The sequence below is a fragment of the Magallana gigas genome, chromosome 6, assembly GCF_963853765.1.
Source record: "Magallana gigas chromosome 6, xbMagGiga1.1, whole genome shotgun sequence".
In the NCBI taxonomy this organism is placed as follows: domain Eukaryota; kingdom Metazoa; phylum Mollusca; class Bivalvia; order Ostreida; family Ostreidae; genus Magallana; species Magallana gigas.
Window position 1 is genome coordinate 12,145,348 of NC_088858.1, and position 17,631 is coordinate 12,162,978.

The window sequence follows — 17,631 nt, forward strand, 5'->3', positions numbered from 1 at the left end:
TCACTGCGTCGCATTGAATTCTCAAATAACAAATTAAATGTTGAATTGTTTCTGTTACAAGTGTAATCAAACATACCTTAAAATTTATCCAACATCTTTAAAATACGTTATGTATGTGTATATTTGATGTACAAACTGAATAACTGCTATTGTAATGTGAACAAAGTAAACTGCCAATTTGGAACAATAAACGTCACTTTGTGGTTGTAGTTATCGTAAGGGTAACCATTAATGTTCTATCGTTCAACCATCCTTGGTCTCATGACCACATAACCCATGCCATCATATAGGCATCACTTATCCCACGGCAGCCATTTTTCATAACAGAGGTGTAAATACATGTACTCTTGTTTGATAGGAAGTAGATGCATGATGTAAGTGAGAATTTCAAAGAAATTGATATATTAATTTAATAACCACAACCAAAGGACTCCTTTGGTTTTAAACTTCTAACAAACTGATGACACACTGAAGAGAAACATGAAACGGAGAACCATAAATCTGTGTTTATAATGACAGGCAAACCACTTCCTAAACAAATAATATTATTTTGTTAAAGTGTGCGTCCACATTCATTAAGTTGTTTTAATATTGATAGTCGTTCCGAAGACAAATATTGATCTTGGATTGGCTTGTGGTCCTGTGTGGTTCACGTCGACGTCTTTTGCAGAAAGTAAAACCTGGAGTTTGTTTTGCCTCTCTTCGTCATGGATTTCTTCGATTGGAGAAAAGGAAGTTGAAATGCAGGGTATTTTCTTGTTTCTGATTTCTTTGTATCTGTTGACTGCCTGTATTCATGGCACATGTGTCGACATTTTATCGGGGTGTAAGAAGGCCTGCTCCACAAATGGGGATTGTGATGTATCTACAGGGTATTACTGCCAGAAACAGCTCTGCCAAGGTTTGAATTTTTTTTTCTTCAAAGCAACTCTCTGTGTTCTACCGCTTACTTGAATTCTGTCACTTTTATATAAATTTTATAATTGGTTAGTTTATTTTCCAATGTCTACGTAAGTAATTGAAATTAAGCACTTGAATATTCATTCATGCAATGAATAATAGATATTAAATTTAAACAACTTTATTAATATAAACGTGAACGACTTTTCAAGGTTAATTACTGTTAACGTAGAGTTATCTTTGTAGAGCAAAGGTGCAACATCCTCCTTTTAATACAATTGTGATAAATAAATTAGGTCATACATTGTCATATTGAAATGCACAGTCATTTAAGACAAATGTAACTTTTATTTGATAATTTTGTGATTGAATTTTAGGGATGATTTTTTTTTTTTTTGGGGGGGGGGGGGTAAATCTCTTGTCAAAGCAACATTGTTCCTTGATGGCATTCTCTATACACATATACAGCATGATGCGATATGCTACAAATGGTCAGGCTTCCCTTTTGCCTAGCTTTGCTTTCTCTCTGTATAGGGAAGTATCAGCTTAAAGCTGAACCACACGGAAGGAACGTGACCTTGACGTGGAGGGACTTTTAGCCGCCCGGTTACCAGTTCGAATATATTGTGGCAATCTCTTCATCCTTAACAACTACCACGATGGCATGAAAAAAGGTTGAAGTATGATTATTCTAAAAAAAAAAATGACGTGTTGTATTCCTTAGATGTATTTTATATCATTCACCTCTCTAAAAATTAGAGCAGATCAGAAATAGCAAATATTGTGTGTGTGTGTGTGTGTGTCTAGTGAACACAGCAAAGAATAAGGAGTTTTAAATACTAGTCGCTTTAATTCGAACAGATGTTATAAATATGACATTGAACCCCTTTTCTATATTCAGTACAAGATTTTGAATAACTTAAAACATGCTGCACTTGACCAAAATTACATTATTTTTATTCCAATACCAATACTTAAAACCATTATATAGACAAGGCCGATATAGATTATTAAATATATACCACTACAAATAACACCACATTTGACCTTGTTTAATTTTAAGATTTAGGAAAAACTATACAATATAAACAACTGAGAGTTTATTCATGCAGAAGATAAACTTAATTTTAATTTATTTTATGTTAATGTTTAATCCCAAAATCGGGACAGAGTTCAAAATATGTTATACTCAACTATTCATATTCTATCTTGTAATTTCCAGCAGTGTTATGTTTTATTGTTGTGAATGAAAGTATTCATTGAAAGTATAAAATTCTGTCTTTGGTTGTTCATGCCATTATGAATTGAAGGTAGTGAGCTTTGCAATAAATATATAGCGCAAACACCACAAAATAAAAAAATAATTATGTTGTTTATATTTACATCTCTCTCTCTCTCTCTCTCTCTCTCTCTCTCTCTCTCTCTCTCTGAATCTCATTTATTTTCTAGATAAAATGAGATTTAGTACGAATGTTATCTCTATTTTCGATCAGTATGTTGCATAGAAGTAACAGGCAGTTTAGCCATAATATGGGTCATAAGCTGCAAAAATTTGGAAGTCTGAAGTGTGTCAAGAATTCCCATACGTCTCATTTGTAGTAATATGTGCTGTGATATTCTTATATTATATCCCTTTTCATGTATGTAATATTTATTAATTAACATTAATTACACATGCAGCATATTTATTTTAACCAACATTGTCATTCAATGCTAAATAATGCATTTGAAGTCAGTTTTAATTAGTTCAAGGAATTTGAATATATAAATATTCATACACGGACAAAATTATTAGAAACTGGTTGTAACGTGATTCGGTTTTGTCAGTAGCTACTTGAACACTCTGAGTCTCGGGAGAGATATTGCGGTACTTAGATGTTTATACGGTATGATATTGACGTTCATCACTTTTGTAGGTAGGGTCAGTTCCAGAATGTATCTTGTATGACCTTCACCCTGGGACTATTTACTACACAACAGTTGGGATATGGAAAGATATGCACTTTGCGGAATATCAAGAAACAAGCGAAATAATTTCGTTTAAAACATCAGGTATTTAACCAAAGAAATGAGGGTGACTGTTTACTAGTATAGAATAGACCAGCCAGGGGACAGACAATAGCTAGTAGGGAAAACTGCACAATTGCATCTGGCCGAATTCAATACGGGCAAAACTGTTTGCAAGTGTAGAAGGGTGAAAATAACACAGAGCGAAAATAACCCTGTATACAGTATACATGTACATATAATACAATATACTTGTAATAGAACTATTATGTATTAGTAAATATTCAATTATCAATAATTTTTCATTCCAATCCAAATACTGTAATGTCTTTTTTTAATAATGCAACCATAGCAAATAATACAGCAAAATAAAATGTTGTCTTGTTTTATATCATTGTAATATAAAAAGTAATTTCAAAAACTCAACAATCTACTTAGTTATATAGCCTCTGCAAATAAAAAATGTTATTTCTGTATTCACAAAATACAGAAAATATGCAAATATTAAAAATATCCCAAGCCAAATAGACATTCTTTTCATCAACATTGTTTTTAAAAATAACACTCTATGCATGTACACATGTAAATAAATCATTTTGACTCCAATAATGTGAGTTCATATCAAAAACTTGGAATGAGGTAAATTATTAGACTCTGTTTAGATAGTTACTAATGACTGTATATCACATATACAAAGAGAAAGCAGATCTCAAACTTTGTGTTTTAGATCCAACAGACCAACAATAAATATATTTTAAATCAATGATGTTAACTCTCATTTAAATATTATATATGATTTCACAGACAGCAGATAAATAACTTAAGAATCAGCAATTCATGTACATCAATGTATTTTTTCTTTTTCTCAAGGAATTTCCAGGTAAAGATATTCGCCCTATTTTGCTACTCTGGGGGTCGGGGTTTTCCATTTTCGGAGACCCACCAGTTTCTCTGATACTTCCCACAGTTTCTTAGCAGCCTCGTCATCCTGGGCGGCCTTTGATTCCTCCTTGATAGCACAGTCACTATCATAAAATGTAGGAAATGTGTTGACACAATCAATGTTCAAAATATTTTTTGAATAACTAACAAATCACTACAAGTAAAAAGCATGTATTTACTAGGAATTTTACCCAAGAAAATCATTGTTTGTCTTAGATTTGGTTAGATCTGCAGCATCCAATCGTTTTCATAAAAACTACCTGGCATGTTAAACAAAACATTTATCCTATGTAGAGAACTTGTAATAAAATTCCTTGTTTCAAAGTTTAATGACACCAGGCAGACATGAAATACGGTGATCACCCATTGCTATGTACTTATATATGTGCCAGCTACATGTATATGTTCAATCATCCTGTTTTCATGGTTCAACAGAAAAATTATTCTTTTCATTGAATATGAACCCTTTGGTTAAAAATGATTTTCTTTGGGTGACAATTTACAATGTAACCCTTGTTATAATCTAATTTCGTATTCATAGTACACTGTATACTTGAATTTCACATGGAAAGAAATTTATTCCAAGCTATCTTAGTTTATGTAAAAGGGCCTGAATCTTATAGTAAATTACATGACTGTATACAACAATATCACATTAAATGGATTCAGAACAATACATGCCACATGCATATACATTCAATACTCATGGGTTTTTTTGTAAGCATGAATGAAATGTATCTGAAAATACTGATCAGAGAAAAGTTGGTATAATACTACCATAAGAGCCTAAAGTTTTACACACCTGAAGTATTTCCCTGTAACATTGGCTAGGCTTTCCTCTACAGCACAGTATATAGTGGTCTGAGCTCCCTGTAAAGGAGTTTTGCCGAGGAGATAAATGATGGGGGCAAGCAGGATCCGGAAGTAAAACGGCACGCTCCGAGGAAGGTAACGAGTCAGCTCTGTATCCACAATTCCAGGATGTAGTGAATTCGCTGTCACATTTGTTCCTACAGAGTTAAAATTCCAAACAACTTTCATATAACCAGACCGAGCCTTGGTGAACACAAAATGGTAAAGTATGAGTTTGAATGCAAGGATCTGTTGGACAATGCCTGTTCTTACCTTGCAATCTCCGACTCAACTCCCTCGTGAACAATACGTTGGCAAGTTTGCTCTGGCGGTAAACTGCGATACTGTTGTAATTTTTTTCACCGTTAAGGTCATCGAAGTCTAATTTATCTGTATCTAATTTTGAAAAAAAATATTATATCAAGATAATAATGCATGTAATTTAATGTTTAAGATATTTATACAAACTTTTAGATAAGGCAATTAGTTTGATAAGAATGTTCTTCACTTGTTTGAGAAAAGAATACAGTCTAATTAATTTGACAATAGCAAACATCAATGTCCGAGTCAATCTCATGTCTCCCACTGTGAGTTTGTTTTTAGCCCTTTCCTACCCCTTTAGTTTTGTTTTAATCATTTGTGTGATGCACTTGGTGAATTAAGGAATAATACTAAAAACTCTAAACCATTTGCACTCTTCTATAGCGGCATGAACATATTGTATGAATTGTTGTTTAGATGTTTTCTTAACCATAATTACTGGTACAAGGTACCAAATATCTGGGGGGGGGGGGAGGGGGGGGGGGGGTTCGAATGTAACAAAATTTGCGGAAGTCGGGAAAGTATGTAGCATTTTTAATTTGCTGCAGTCAATTTTTGAGATTATAAAAGTTTCTTATAGAAAACAATACAAGGTATAATTTCTGTGTATTCAACATTTTGCGATTGAAAAGAGATCGCGAAAAATGCAACAATTAGATCATCCCAAAAAATTGCCAGATATACGGTACTTTCCTGGTATCTAATCAATACTTTCTTAACTTAATTGGATAATGCTTTCTAACATGATGACGGCATGATTATCAGAATGTAAAGAGAGTTATCTCCCCCTTTCTCTACAAATAGTTGGAAGTGGGAGAGGGTGGAATCACCATGTCTATCCATATCCTTTAATAAATCTGCCTGTAAACTTGATTTATTCTGCTGCAAAAAACGAGCAAATAGATTTTTCTAAAATTCACCCATTATGAATCTAACATTTGTAAAAACTTTATTATATCAAGTTATGATTTGACAATTTTTTTTCATTTTGAAGTGTGTTTTTATTTAACTTGATGTATTAAATAATTATTTTTTTGAAATTGTGTAATTGCATGATGTTTCGCAAAGATTAAATACCAAGTTAAAGAGGCCGAGTGGTCAACAAATTACCCATCAGATCTGCCTCAAACTTTTAAATATGATATTTTGGGCCATAATTATAACTGTTTAATTCATTTTTTTTTTGTTATCTATATTATACAAAGATCTTCATCTTAAGGATTTAACTAAAGCCTTAAAAATGGCCATGAAGATTAAGCCCTCCTTAAAAAAGATGTATAAAGGAACTATCATGCCTATCTGTCTCTCACTGTCTGTCTATTTGTCTGTCTGTCTGTCTGTCTTGGGAATTCTATTTCTTACGTGTATGTGCATGGGATGACACATTGATGATTCTAGCAGGGGCCGAACTTTTTATTTTATCTAGGAGTAGATTGGTCAACAGGAAATGACCAAGATGGTTCACTCCAAACTGCATCTCGAAACCATCTTGGGTCTTCCAGTATGGACACATCATTATACCTAAAAAAGAGATTCTTCACAGTGTTATTAATTATATATTTAAAATACACCGTTAAGTAACAGATGTTCTGATGTTCAGATGACAGTCTAGATCTAATTTTCACTTCCTTTCTTATTAATCTTTTACTGCATAAAATGTAATTTGTAAATTACTGTCATCCTATGTATACCTGTGTAATGCATGTATGGTTATGCCAAGAAAGATCTCAAAGTAAACATAGGATATATGATATACAAGCTAGCAGTATTTTCCCTTTATTGGAAAGTAAAAGGCTACAATTTAGTTCTAACGGGCCGGGGGTCAAAAGGATTATAGGTCATTTCAGAACCCTTCGGAGAGCTCTCACTAAGCTAGTGCATGTACCAGTATGTGAATAGTAAGTTAAACCTGCAAATACAATTTCACATTCATTCATTTAATGGTAAAATAAGATTTACCTGCATTATTTATAAGAATATCAATTTTAGGCTCGCTTTTGTTGATGTTGTCAGCAAATTTGCGGATGGAATCTAAGGAGGCCAAGTCTACAATCTTGACAACAATATTCCGGTTGTTGGATTTCTTCATGATATCTGTTGCAGCTCTCTCTGCTCTGATAACATCACGACATGCTAATATAACTTTTGCACCTATCAATTGAAAAAAAAACATCTTTTCAAGTTATTACATGTAATAATGGGATGTCATTTGATGAAGAAGTTCTCATCTCAAACAATCTTATAAATCCCTTTTCCAGTATGTTTTTATCTATTTCTTATAATCGTTGACAAATACAACAGTTACCATAGTCTGTGGGTGCATGTTTTGCTGTACTGTCTTCAAAATCATTTTAGTTCTATGGAAAATGATAGTTAAAATCCTTTTGGATTGTTAAAATGGAGTAATCAAAGATGCTAGTGTACTGTATACTGAAGAATCATCAGTGTTCATGGCTTTTGTGAAGTAACCCTTGCCCACACATTTCCCAATGAACGTATATACATGCAAGCATTTGTTTAATATTGATAAACAAAATAGAACCTTTTCAAACGAAAATACTTCCCCCAGACCAGGATACTTTGGCTACCCAAGAACATTGATCCCCCACGAATAAACATGATTCCACAGGAACCATTGTTTAAAGGATATTGTTAAATACGATACCCAGTGAATTGGCCAAAAAATATAATTCTTCAATCTTGCATGTAATTAATTTTTTTATATATTTAATCTTCTATTCACTTAAAGGACAGGGTCATTCACTCTTTTAAAAGTCTACAAAATCATCAATATCACAATGCGTAAACATTTCTGATATATACAACAATCCAAGTTAAACAAATTTGAATGTGTCATTTTTTAAATCATCAAATTCATGGTAGATTTTCTATGATTCATTATACCGGTATAAGGGCTGCAGACTTATCTTATGAGATATCATCATCCTTTATCAAAAGTCAAACTCGGCATCATTTCATAGCTGACCTCTTGATGCCAGATCAATGGCAGTCTCTTTCCCAATGCCTGTGTTAGCTCCTGTGATGATGACAGTTTTTCCATCGAGTCTTGCTTTGCTGCAACAAACACCTCCAGCAAAATATCGTCTAATGGCAGTAAAACTCACACCTACAAATGTTGTCAAATAAAGACCAAAATGAAAGCAATGTAGAGGTTGATGCCTGAACATGTATTATCAATTCAGTGAATGGCGAAATTTCTTTGTTCAAGTGCGAAGAGGACAAACTGGGCTGCGTTCAAGATCGTAGCGGCTAGGTTGGGCTAGGTAGGGTCTACGTTGTTGAACGGTATGCTAGCCTAGCCGCTAGGTAGATATTCGTAGCCTAAATATTTTATGCTAAGCATCGAATTCAAGATGGCCACCTTAGTTACCACTTTGTAACAAACACGAAATCTATTTATATAGTGATATTTTATTCAGCCTTTAAGTTATAATGAATCTTAACATATGTATTTCCGCTTGAAATTAACAAATTATGTAAATGTAATAAGTCTTCAGTTGAATATTTCCAACTTCAAATCTGAAACCTAGCGGTCCGTTCAATAGACCTAGATATCTACGACCTAGCGGCTAGGCTAGCAGCTACGATCTTGAACGCAGCCCTGGTGTAATACTAATTAAGAGGAAATTCTAGGTAAGATTTCCTCTTAAACCTTTTGGTAGTGTTTACAACAAACGTTTAAATTCAAAACAGTTTATCAAAAATGAAATATACATGCATTATTTACCTATTCCCAGAAGTGAACCAATTAGAAATCGGTGTTTTCTTGCAATGTCCAACATTTCCTCAAAATCTATTCCCGTCATGGTTTCGTAGATTAGGCCTACACAGATACACAGTAAAATGCCAATCCCGATCATCTGTGATGGAATGGGACAATTGCTCACTCTGTAAACGTTTTCACCAGAAAGCATATTATGCTGTATGCTTTTATCATGTAATTAAATTTTTTTCTCAGAATCTCACCTTTTTTTTCCAAGAATTATCGGAAAATCATATTCCGTAAAATTACAGTTCAAATATAGGTTCCCGCTCACGTTAAGTAAAACGCGGATGTACTAATCAATATGGGAACCTTCAAGGGTATTTTGATGTTTGCCTTGGTTCTTGAGCAATGTCTGTCCGTCGATATTAATCAAGAGACCATTAAGAAGTTATTTCATTATTTAAGAAATCACACGGTAATTGCCTCTCCGTGTCTTCAGAAATCACACAATTTAATTAGAATAGATACAGTGCCGATCAGACCCAACCTAACAGAAAGTAAACCCCAACTAAACCCTGGGTTTACTTTCTGGGTTTACTCTGGGTTTACTAGAGTGGACCCAGAGTAAACCCCAAGTAAACCCAGAGTGGACACAGAGAGTAAACCCGATCAGAAGTATATCCTGAAAGCAGACGCTTTATGTGTATTCGGAATATACAAGAGGCAGGACTCACAGGCAATAGGATGATAAGATAAAATACAAGTCTGCGTCACACTTCAGTGCGAATAGTTGACTCAAAAAGCAATTCTCGAGTAAACCCAAAGTAAACCCCGAGTAAACCTAAAGTAAACCCCAAGTGGACCCATATTTTCAAAAAGTAAACCCAGGGTTTAGTTGGGGTTTACTCTGGTGTTAGGTTGGGTCTGATCGGTACTGTATGGTTGCATTTGGTAAAAACATAAATCTCATTCTTGAACAAGAATCTGCAGATGCGTTTTCAATGACAAACCTGACAGTGAATGGCGAATTACTTCCAAAATATCGGTCTGAAAAAATAATGAAAGAATCTAAACTTGTGAAAGGATATGATAACAATTTTCCGGATTCTTCATTTGCATTTGGGAAAAGATGTGGTAACAATTATGATGGATACAAAAACGAGTTGTACTGTATCGAACCTTTAGAGAAATACTTGTTCATTTCGAACAAATCAATTGTGTACAGAAAATCGGATATGGACGAAGGTTACCTCGCATCTCGCATTGATATCCTTGACACCAAAGCCACGCAAAAACAAGCTTTTAATGCCATTAAAAGCTCAATTTTATCAACAAAATATCTTTATATTTCTGATGAAAAGAGCCCTCGTTTTATTTCAAAACGCACCGCTACGCCAACTTCAAGGGCATGTTCCTTACACGTTGTTGCTGATCACATATTTTCTGAAAAAACCTCTTTGTCGAAAACAATATCTGAGATGCGCTATCAAGTAAGCCAAACTGATATGATTTTCCGAAGCACCGACTTCAATGGAAATGGATATGGCGACAATATCCAACATCACCGTATTCACTGACCTCAGCTACAGCGGCTACTACATGTCGGACCTAAGTCTGGACGTCAATGGTTACCTATCCACGTTTTCTAAATACGACTTCCACCAATCATGTCTGGTTGTGGCTTTTACTGATCGTGATTTCGATCGTGGCGTTGTCGGACTGGCTTGGATGGGATCTTCAAGCTTATATGGGTATCCTGGCGGTCTTTGCCAAAGAAGAATACAGTCCGATGGGGTTATGTACAGTTATAACACGGCACTCGTCACCATGCTTAACTACGGTACGCGAGTAAACAGTTACGAGTCATCAATGGTGTTGACCCATGAATTTGGTCACAATTTTGGGAGTTCGCATGATTCTGTAGGTGACGCTTCTTGTTTTTCTGATACATCCGGAAATTTCATAATGTATCCAACAGCTGGCGAGGATACAAAACCAAATGAAAACAAATTTTTCCCTTGCAGTATAAACATGATTTATCCAGTCATTGTGAACAAAGGCTGGTGTCTGGCTGATAGAAGTACCCCGTCTTGTGGAAATAGCATCGTAGAACCAGGCGAAGAATGTGATTGTGGTACCTCGTTTACCTGTGTATATACTGACAACTGCTGTACTCCCTCGGACGTGACGAACTCTCCCGACGCGCCGTGTACATTTAGAAGGTCAGAAGGCAAAGTGTGCTCACCAAGAACAGGGCTCTGTTGTGAACAGAGCTGTACATTTACGCCAGCCAGTGTCCAGAAAGTGTGCGGGGTCTCCTCAGAATGCCAAGAGACTGTCGTTTGCGATGGAAACAATTCGGTATGTCCCAACGCCATCTTTAAGCAGGACAACACTTCATGTGACTCTGATAGAAAGTTGTGTTACAATGGAACATTCTCAAAGAGTTCCTGTGAAAGGAACAATCTTGTTGAATGCCAGTGCACGGCTGTGCCTCATGATATGTGTAAACTCTGTTGCAAAGCGCCGAAAAATGGTGACTGTAAACCAGCCAACGAGTTCAGTATCCTCTCTACCACAGGTGACGTCATTATGTTAGCATCCGGGTCATCATGCGATGAATTTACTGGATTTTGTGACTCACGACACACTTGTATCTCTGAAGACCCGAATGATGTAATAGACAGACTGAAAGACGCTTTTAGCTATCAAGTCAGACAAGACATTGGGTTATGGATGAAGAACAACTGGTATTACGTGTTGTTCTTTGGATTGTTGAGTTTGTTCATGCTCATTATCCTGTTCATTGGTTGTAGAAGAAAAAACGAAAACGTGCAAGGTCGGGCATACCGGCTGGGAAGATTCGAACAGGTGATGGCGCAAGCCAAGGATAGAAAGAAAAAGCAAGAAAGGAAGATTAATGTCTTGACGTCCATGTTTGACAAGAGAATTCGAAAGTACAACGTTTGGAATACACGTACGTCGTGGTCCGACTTTCAGTCTTCTTTCCAACGGCAACCAAGGAGGTGATCCGACAGGCGCTGGCCAAGTGTACTTCAGAGGACGTGGCAGTCCGACATTTACTGGTCAGTGGCTTCCCGATGAGAAAGATGGTTTGTGCGAAAGACTTTATGGTCAGCTAAACTAGTAATGTGTTCACTTAGTTATGCAAGATCGAATATTTTATTTCACGTATTTCTTTCTGGTTATATTCTTAATGAAGTATATATATAAAAGTTTATTTTCAACCTAATAATTAGTACTTCCTTAATAGCTAAGAGTATGCTAAAGGAGTTGGGATGGGCTACATTAGCCTTAAAATCATTGAATCACTGAAGTATAGAAAAAATATTTTAGATTTAAATTTGAAATATTTCTTTATATTTGTTTCCCAATACAGAACACATTTCTTTAAGCCGTTAAAATGTAGTTGCATGTACCTGTATTAAATTAGCTTTACATTTCGTTATTTGAGTTGGATACATTTGTGTTGCTTTGTTGTTTGAAATTGTATAACAGTATGGCAAATAATATGTGCAGTAGATTTCAATATGATTTTTATCTCTCTACATTAAATGAACCTGCAATAATCGACGTCGTAATTTCTAAGGAAACTTGGGTATATGTATTAAGGTATTGTAACTACATTGCATTGAATTCTCAAATAACAAATGTTGAATTGTTTCTGTTACAAGTGTAATCAAAACATACCTTAAAATTTATCCAAACAGCTTTAAAATACGTTATGTGTGTGTATATTTGATGTACAAACTGAATAACTGCTGCTGTATATTGTGAATAAAGTAAACTGCCAGTTTGGAACAATAAACGTCCCTTGTGGTTCTAGTTATCGTAAGGGTAACCATTATGTTCTATCGTTCAACCATCCTTGGTCTCATGACCACATTACCCATGCCAACACAGAGGCATCACTTATCCCACAGCAGCCATTTTTCATAACAGAGGTGTAAATACATGTACTCTTGTTTGATAGGAAGTGGGTGCATGATATAAGTGAGAATTTCAAAGAAACTGATATATCATTAAAATACCACAACCAAAAAACTCTTTCGGTTTTAAACTTCCAACAAACTGAGGACATACTGAAGAAAAACATGAAACGGAGAACCATAAACCTGTGTTTATTATGACAGGCAAACCACTTCCTAAACAAACAATATTATTTTGCCAAAGTGTGCGTCCACATTCATTAAGTTGTTTTAATATTGACAGTCGTTCCGAAGACAAATATTGATCTTAGATCGGCTTGTGGTCCTGTGTGGTTCGCGTCGACGTCTTTTGCAGAAAGTAAAACCTGTGGTTTCTTTTATTCCTCTTCGTCATGAATTTCTTCGACTGGAGAAAAGGAAGTTGAAATGCAGGGTATTTTCTTGTTTCTGATTTCTTGGTGTCTGTTGACTGCCTGTATATATGGTACATGTGTGGACATTTTGTCGGGGTGTAAGAAGACCTGCTCTACAAATGGAGATTGTGATGTATCTACAGGGTATTACTGCCAGAAACAGCTCTGCCAAGGTTTGATTTTTTTCCTTCAATGCAACTCTCTCAGATCTACCGCTAACTTTAATTCTGTCACTTTTATTTAAATTTTATAATTGGTTAGTTTATTTTCCAATATCTACGTAGTTAATATAATGTAAGCACATGAATATTTATCAATGTAATGAATAATAAACATTAAATTTGTGCAACTATATATGCACCGTCATACATTTTAACATATCTTTTAAGACAAATGTAACTTTCATTTGACAGTTTTGTAATTGAATTTTATGACTGATTCACTTATTCGGAGGGGGTGGGGTGGGTGGGTTTGGGTTTGGGGTTTAATATCTTACTAAAGCAACATTGTCCTTGATGGCATTCTCTATACCAATATACAGCATGATGCGACATGGTTTCTCTTTTGCCTAGCTCTGGTCTCTTTTTGTATAGGAAAGTATCAGCTAAAAGCTGAACTGCACGGAAGGAACGTATCCTTGACGTGGAGGGACTTTAAGCCGCCCGATTACCAGTTCGAATACAGTGTAGCCATCTCTACATCGTTCACAACTACCACATGGAAGAAAGTTGAAGTACGATTATTCTAAAAAAAAAAAAGAATGTCAACGTGTTGTATTCTGTAGATGTATTTTATATCATATTTATTATACAGTGTGTTTACTAGATATGTAAACACAATTTTTGCGAGCAAAGATTCTGGTCCGATCCACCTCTTTAAAAATAAGAGCGGATCAGAAATAGCAAATATTGTGTGTGTGTCTTGTAAACACGCCAAAGAGTAAGGAGTTTTAAATACTAGTCGCTAAATTAAAATATATGTTGATAAAAATGACATTGAACTCCTTTTCTATATTCAATACAAGATTTAAAAAAAATTAAAACATGCTGCACTTCACCAAAATTACATTTTTTTATTCCAGTGCCAGTACTTAGTACCATTAGAGAAGGCCGTTATAGATTATTAATTATCTACCACTACAAATAATGCCACTGGGCTTTGTAAAATTTTAAAGATTTAGAAAAAACTATACAATATAAACAACTGAGAGTTTATTCATACAGAGGATAAACTTAATTTTAATTCATTTTATGTTAATGTTTAATTCCAAAATCGGGGCAGAGTTCAGAATACATTATACTCAACTATTCCTATTTTATCTTGTGTTTTCCAGCAGGATTATGTTTCTTTGATTTATTGTTGTGAATGAATGTGTTCATTGAAGGTACAAAATTCTGTCTTTGGTTGTTCATGCCAATATGAAGATAGTGAGCATTGCAGAAAATACATAGCGCAAACACCTCAAAATAAAAAATAAAAAATAATTTTATTGTTCATATTTACATCTCTCTCTCTCTCTCTCTCTCTCTCTCTCTCTCTGAATTTCATTTATTTTGCAGATAAAATGAGTTAAAGTACGAATACTATCTCTATTTTCGATCAGTACGTTGTATAGAAGGAACAGACAGTTCATACATATGTAGGTTATATGTTGCAAAAATTTGGAATTCAAGCTTTTCATTTGTAGTAATACGAACTCATGATGTTCTGGAAATTCTTACTGCATATATTCATTTTCATGCATGTAACATTTATTAGTTAACATTAATTATACATGTAGTATACCTATTTCAACTAACATTGTCATTCACTGCTAAATAATGCATTTGAAGTCAGTTTTAATTAGTTCAAGGAATTTGTATATATCCACACACGGACAAAATTATTAGAAACTGGTTGTGACGTGATTCTATTTTGTCAGTAGCTACTTGAGCACCATCTTCCCAAGTCAAGGGTTTCTGATCCGCTCTGCTCTACACCAGTAACCCTTGACTTTGGAAGATGCTTGAGCACTCTCGGGAGAGATACTACGTTACGTTCATCACTTTTGTAGGTAGGGTCAGCTCCAGAATGTATCTTGTACGACCTTCACCCTGGGACTATATACTACACAACAGTTGGGATATGGAAAGATATGCACTTTGCGGAATATCAAGAAACAAGCGAAATAATTTCGTTTAAAACATCAGGTAATTGACCAAGAAATGATGGTGATCTTACAACATACAGGGACACAGACATTTTATAGATATCTATCAGTAAATATTCTGTATCCCCTCCTTTATTGTAAGCAAAAAACAAATATTAAATAAGGTCATTTAATGATTTTCGGCATTGAGATTCTTTGAATCTTAAAAAAAAAATCTATACAATTCTTAATGAGCTATATTCACGTGTGAATTACTTATTTATGTACCGGTACACTACAGCACAACATAGTATTTTTAAAAGTATTAAATGTATTATACAGTTGAATTTTTATAAACACATTACAGCACCAAATAAACTGTACTATTGTCATTCTTATATGTCTTAATTTCTCCCACTTCTTTCGGGCTTCAAAAGCCATGCACATACTATTGTATATGATTCTATATGTAGACAATTCGGCAAACAAAATGGAGTTAATTTATTTGGATTTATTTGTAAAACTAAACGTAATGAAACCCCTGTTGTATCTTTTGTGTAATATCTTAATTTCCTTAGTACTATGTATTTTGGAATTTCCCTTTTCGCAGCTGCATACCGACATTCGCGTGGACTGTACTTTACCCCGTATATATTAAGTATGAAAAAAAAAAACCCGGTTTGTTTCAAAGTGAGAAGATAATTAATTATAAGGAAATGGAATTACATATATGTTGTTATATCTGTACGTGCATATATTCGTTCGTTCGCAAACCCATGCTATGATATAAATCTCGCTTAAGTTGGAGTGGTATGGAAATAGTCAAAATGAATCAATTTAAATACGGGAGGGAAATAGTACCAAAGACATGCAGATATTATTTCTAAGAAAAAAAAATCATGTTTTCTCATATTAATCAATAATGTAAAACGATTTAGTACATGATTATTGATATTTTGTAATTGCAAGAAAATATCTCATTATTTCGACATTACTATCTCGTTCTTCGAGAAAATTGTTGTTATTACCTCATACATGTAACTTTTTCGATTTGAGGAAAATCCGTGACTATGCGTGGTCACCGAATTCTGATTCTTACATAGAATTGATCTTAAGAGAAAGGATCTCATAGTTGAGAAATAAATATTTCATGATTAGGAAAAAGACATCTCCAGCTATATAACTAAATACGCAATACAAGCTGAAGCACTTCGAAATTAACATTTAAGACACAAAACATTAACTGTTTGTTTTCTCAAACTGATCCTACAGTGGCTTCACACACACACACACACACACACACACACACACACACACACACACACACACACACACACACACACACACACACATATATATATATATACAATGATTATCAATTACGCTCACCAAAAAATGTAAATTTCTTCTGCGTTGTACTGGTATATGTATATGCACTTGTACAAATATTATATTATTAGAAATTCAGCTAGGGTTTACTGATTTAAGAAAAAAAAATTATCAAACGTGATGGGTATAAGATTTATGTACTGTACAGATTACTCTTAGTTATAGATAGATCATGATATGGATATTTAAATAATTATACACTTATAAATTTGTATGACTTTGAAGTACATGTGCAGTGTATATATTAAATTCTTCAAGCAGATATTTATGAGTGCATATTTATACATTTATTACTTTTCTCACAACATCGAGACTTTTTCTCATGAGAATTATAATTGCGCGTACTTAATAAATTAATCAATGTAAAAAAATCCAACATATTACACGTATCGTTTAGTCAATGCTAGATGATGTATATTAATATACATGAAATATGTCTAGTTATATAAAAAGGATCAAAATATACTTTTTAGAGGAACGTAATTTCACATGTTATAATAGTGTTTCGATATGTTACTCTGACAAATAAATATCAAAATGCTTTTTCTTTTTCCGCATTAGTTCCAATTCCTTTAACATTGCAATAACCTGTTTCATATTTATATTATGAAATCATTATTATATCATGTACTATTATACTTGTATAACTTTTAATTAGTCATATAAAAATAATAAGTCCATTATATAATAAAAATATAATTGAATATCAGTTGTTACCTATACATAAAAGTATTGGACATCTATCCATTTGTGACAAAAAATATTTGCTAAAGCAGAGACTTAAATAACATTTTATTCATGTCTCTGGTTAATTCTGTTAAATCAAAAGATGTATTTAAAGAACTTTGCTTGTGCATCAAAGCAGTATTAAATCAAACACAATAATAATGAAATAAGATATTTCATTTAACAAGAGGCCAATTGGCCTTAACGGTCACCTGAGTAACATATAACCCATACACAAACTTGTCGAGGAGTCTCATATATGCATTTAATTAATTA

The 17,631-nt window shown here is 34.1% G+C and overlaps 3 protein-coding genes across 6 annotated transcripts in view; 2 read left to right on the forward strand and 1 right to left on the reverse strand.

Moving 5' to 3' along the window:
* Positions 1–17,631, forward strand: part of LOC105345938 (uncharacterized) — a 38,237-nt gene that overhangs the window by 13,299 nt on the left and 7,307 nt on the right. Inside the window, exons 2-4 of one of the 4 annotated variants that reach the window (XM_066087134.1) lie at positions 867–901; positions 13,706–13,845; positions 15,166–15,301. In XM_066087134.1, coding sequence (XP_065943206.1) covers positions 867–901; positions 13,706–13,845; positions 15,166–15,301 — 311 coding nt within the window. Of the gene's footprint in view, positions 1–679; positions 902–12,995; positions 13,286–13,705; positions 13,846–15,165; positions 15,302–17,631 lie in introns of those variants that run through there. The other 3 variants (XM_034469802.2, XM_066087135.1, XM_011454317.4) reach the window with 3 other exon arrangements.
* LOC136276120 (retinol dehydrogenase 13-like) lies at positions 3,222–9,021 on the reverse strand. Its single transcript, XM_066087136.1, has 7 exons — positions 8,771–9,021; positions 8,009–8,149; positions 6,982–7,173; positions 6,385–6,543; positions 4,975–5,097; positions 4,652–4,859; positions 3,222–3,932 (listed from the first exon to the last, which is right to left on the reverse strand). Exons 1-7 carry the CDS (start codon positions 8,955–8,957, stop codon positions 3,803–3,805), a joined length of 1,140 nt encoding a protein of 379 aa, XP_065943208.1. The 5' UTR covers positions 8,958–9,021; the 3' UTR covers positions 3,222–3,802.
* Positions 10,292–11,958, forward strand: LOC109620949 (disintegrin and metalloproteinase domain-containing protein 10). Its single transcript, XM_020074381.3, has one exon. The coding sequence runs from the start codon at positions 10,292–10,294 to the stop codon at positions 11,777–11,779; it is 1,488 nt and encodes a 495-aa protein (XP_019929940.3). The 3' UTR covers positions 11,780–11,958.

What these genes read in the sequence shown, in the direction of transcription:
- LOC136276120 (XM_066087136.1), bottom strand. Translation starts at nt 8,957, where the DNA reads ATGCTTTCTGGTGAAAACGTTTACAGAGTGAGCAATTGTCCCATTCCA. An exon ending in CATTGATCTGGCATCAAGAG is followed by an intron (nt 7,174 to 8,008) that starts GTCAGCTATGAA and finishes TTCAATTGATAG; the next exon opens with GTGCAAAAGTTATATTAGCA. An exon ending in GTCATCCCATGCACATACAC is followed by an intron (nt 5,098 to 6,384) that starts GTAAGAAATAGA and finishes TTTCAAAATTAG; the next exon opens with ATACAGATAAATTAGACTTC.
- LOC109620949 (XM_020074381.3), top strand. Translation starts at nt 10,292, where the DNA reads ATGGCGACAATATCCAACATCACCGTATTCACTGACCTCAGCTACAGC.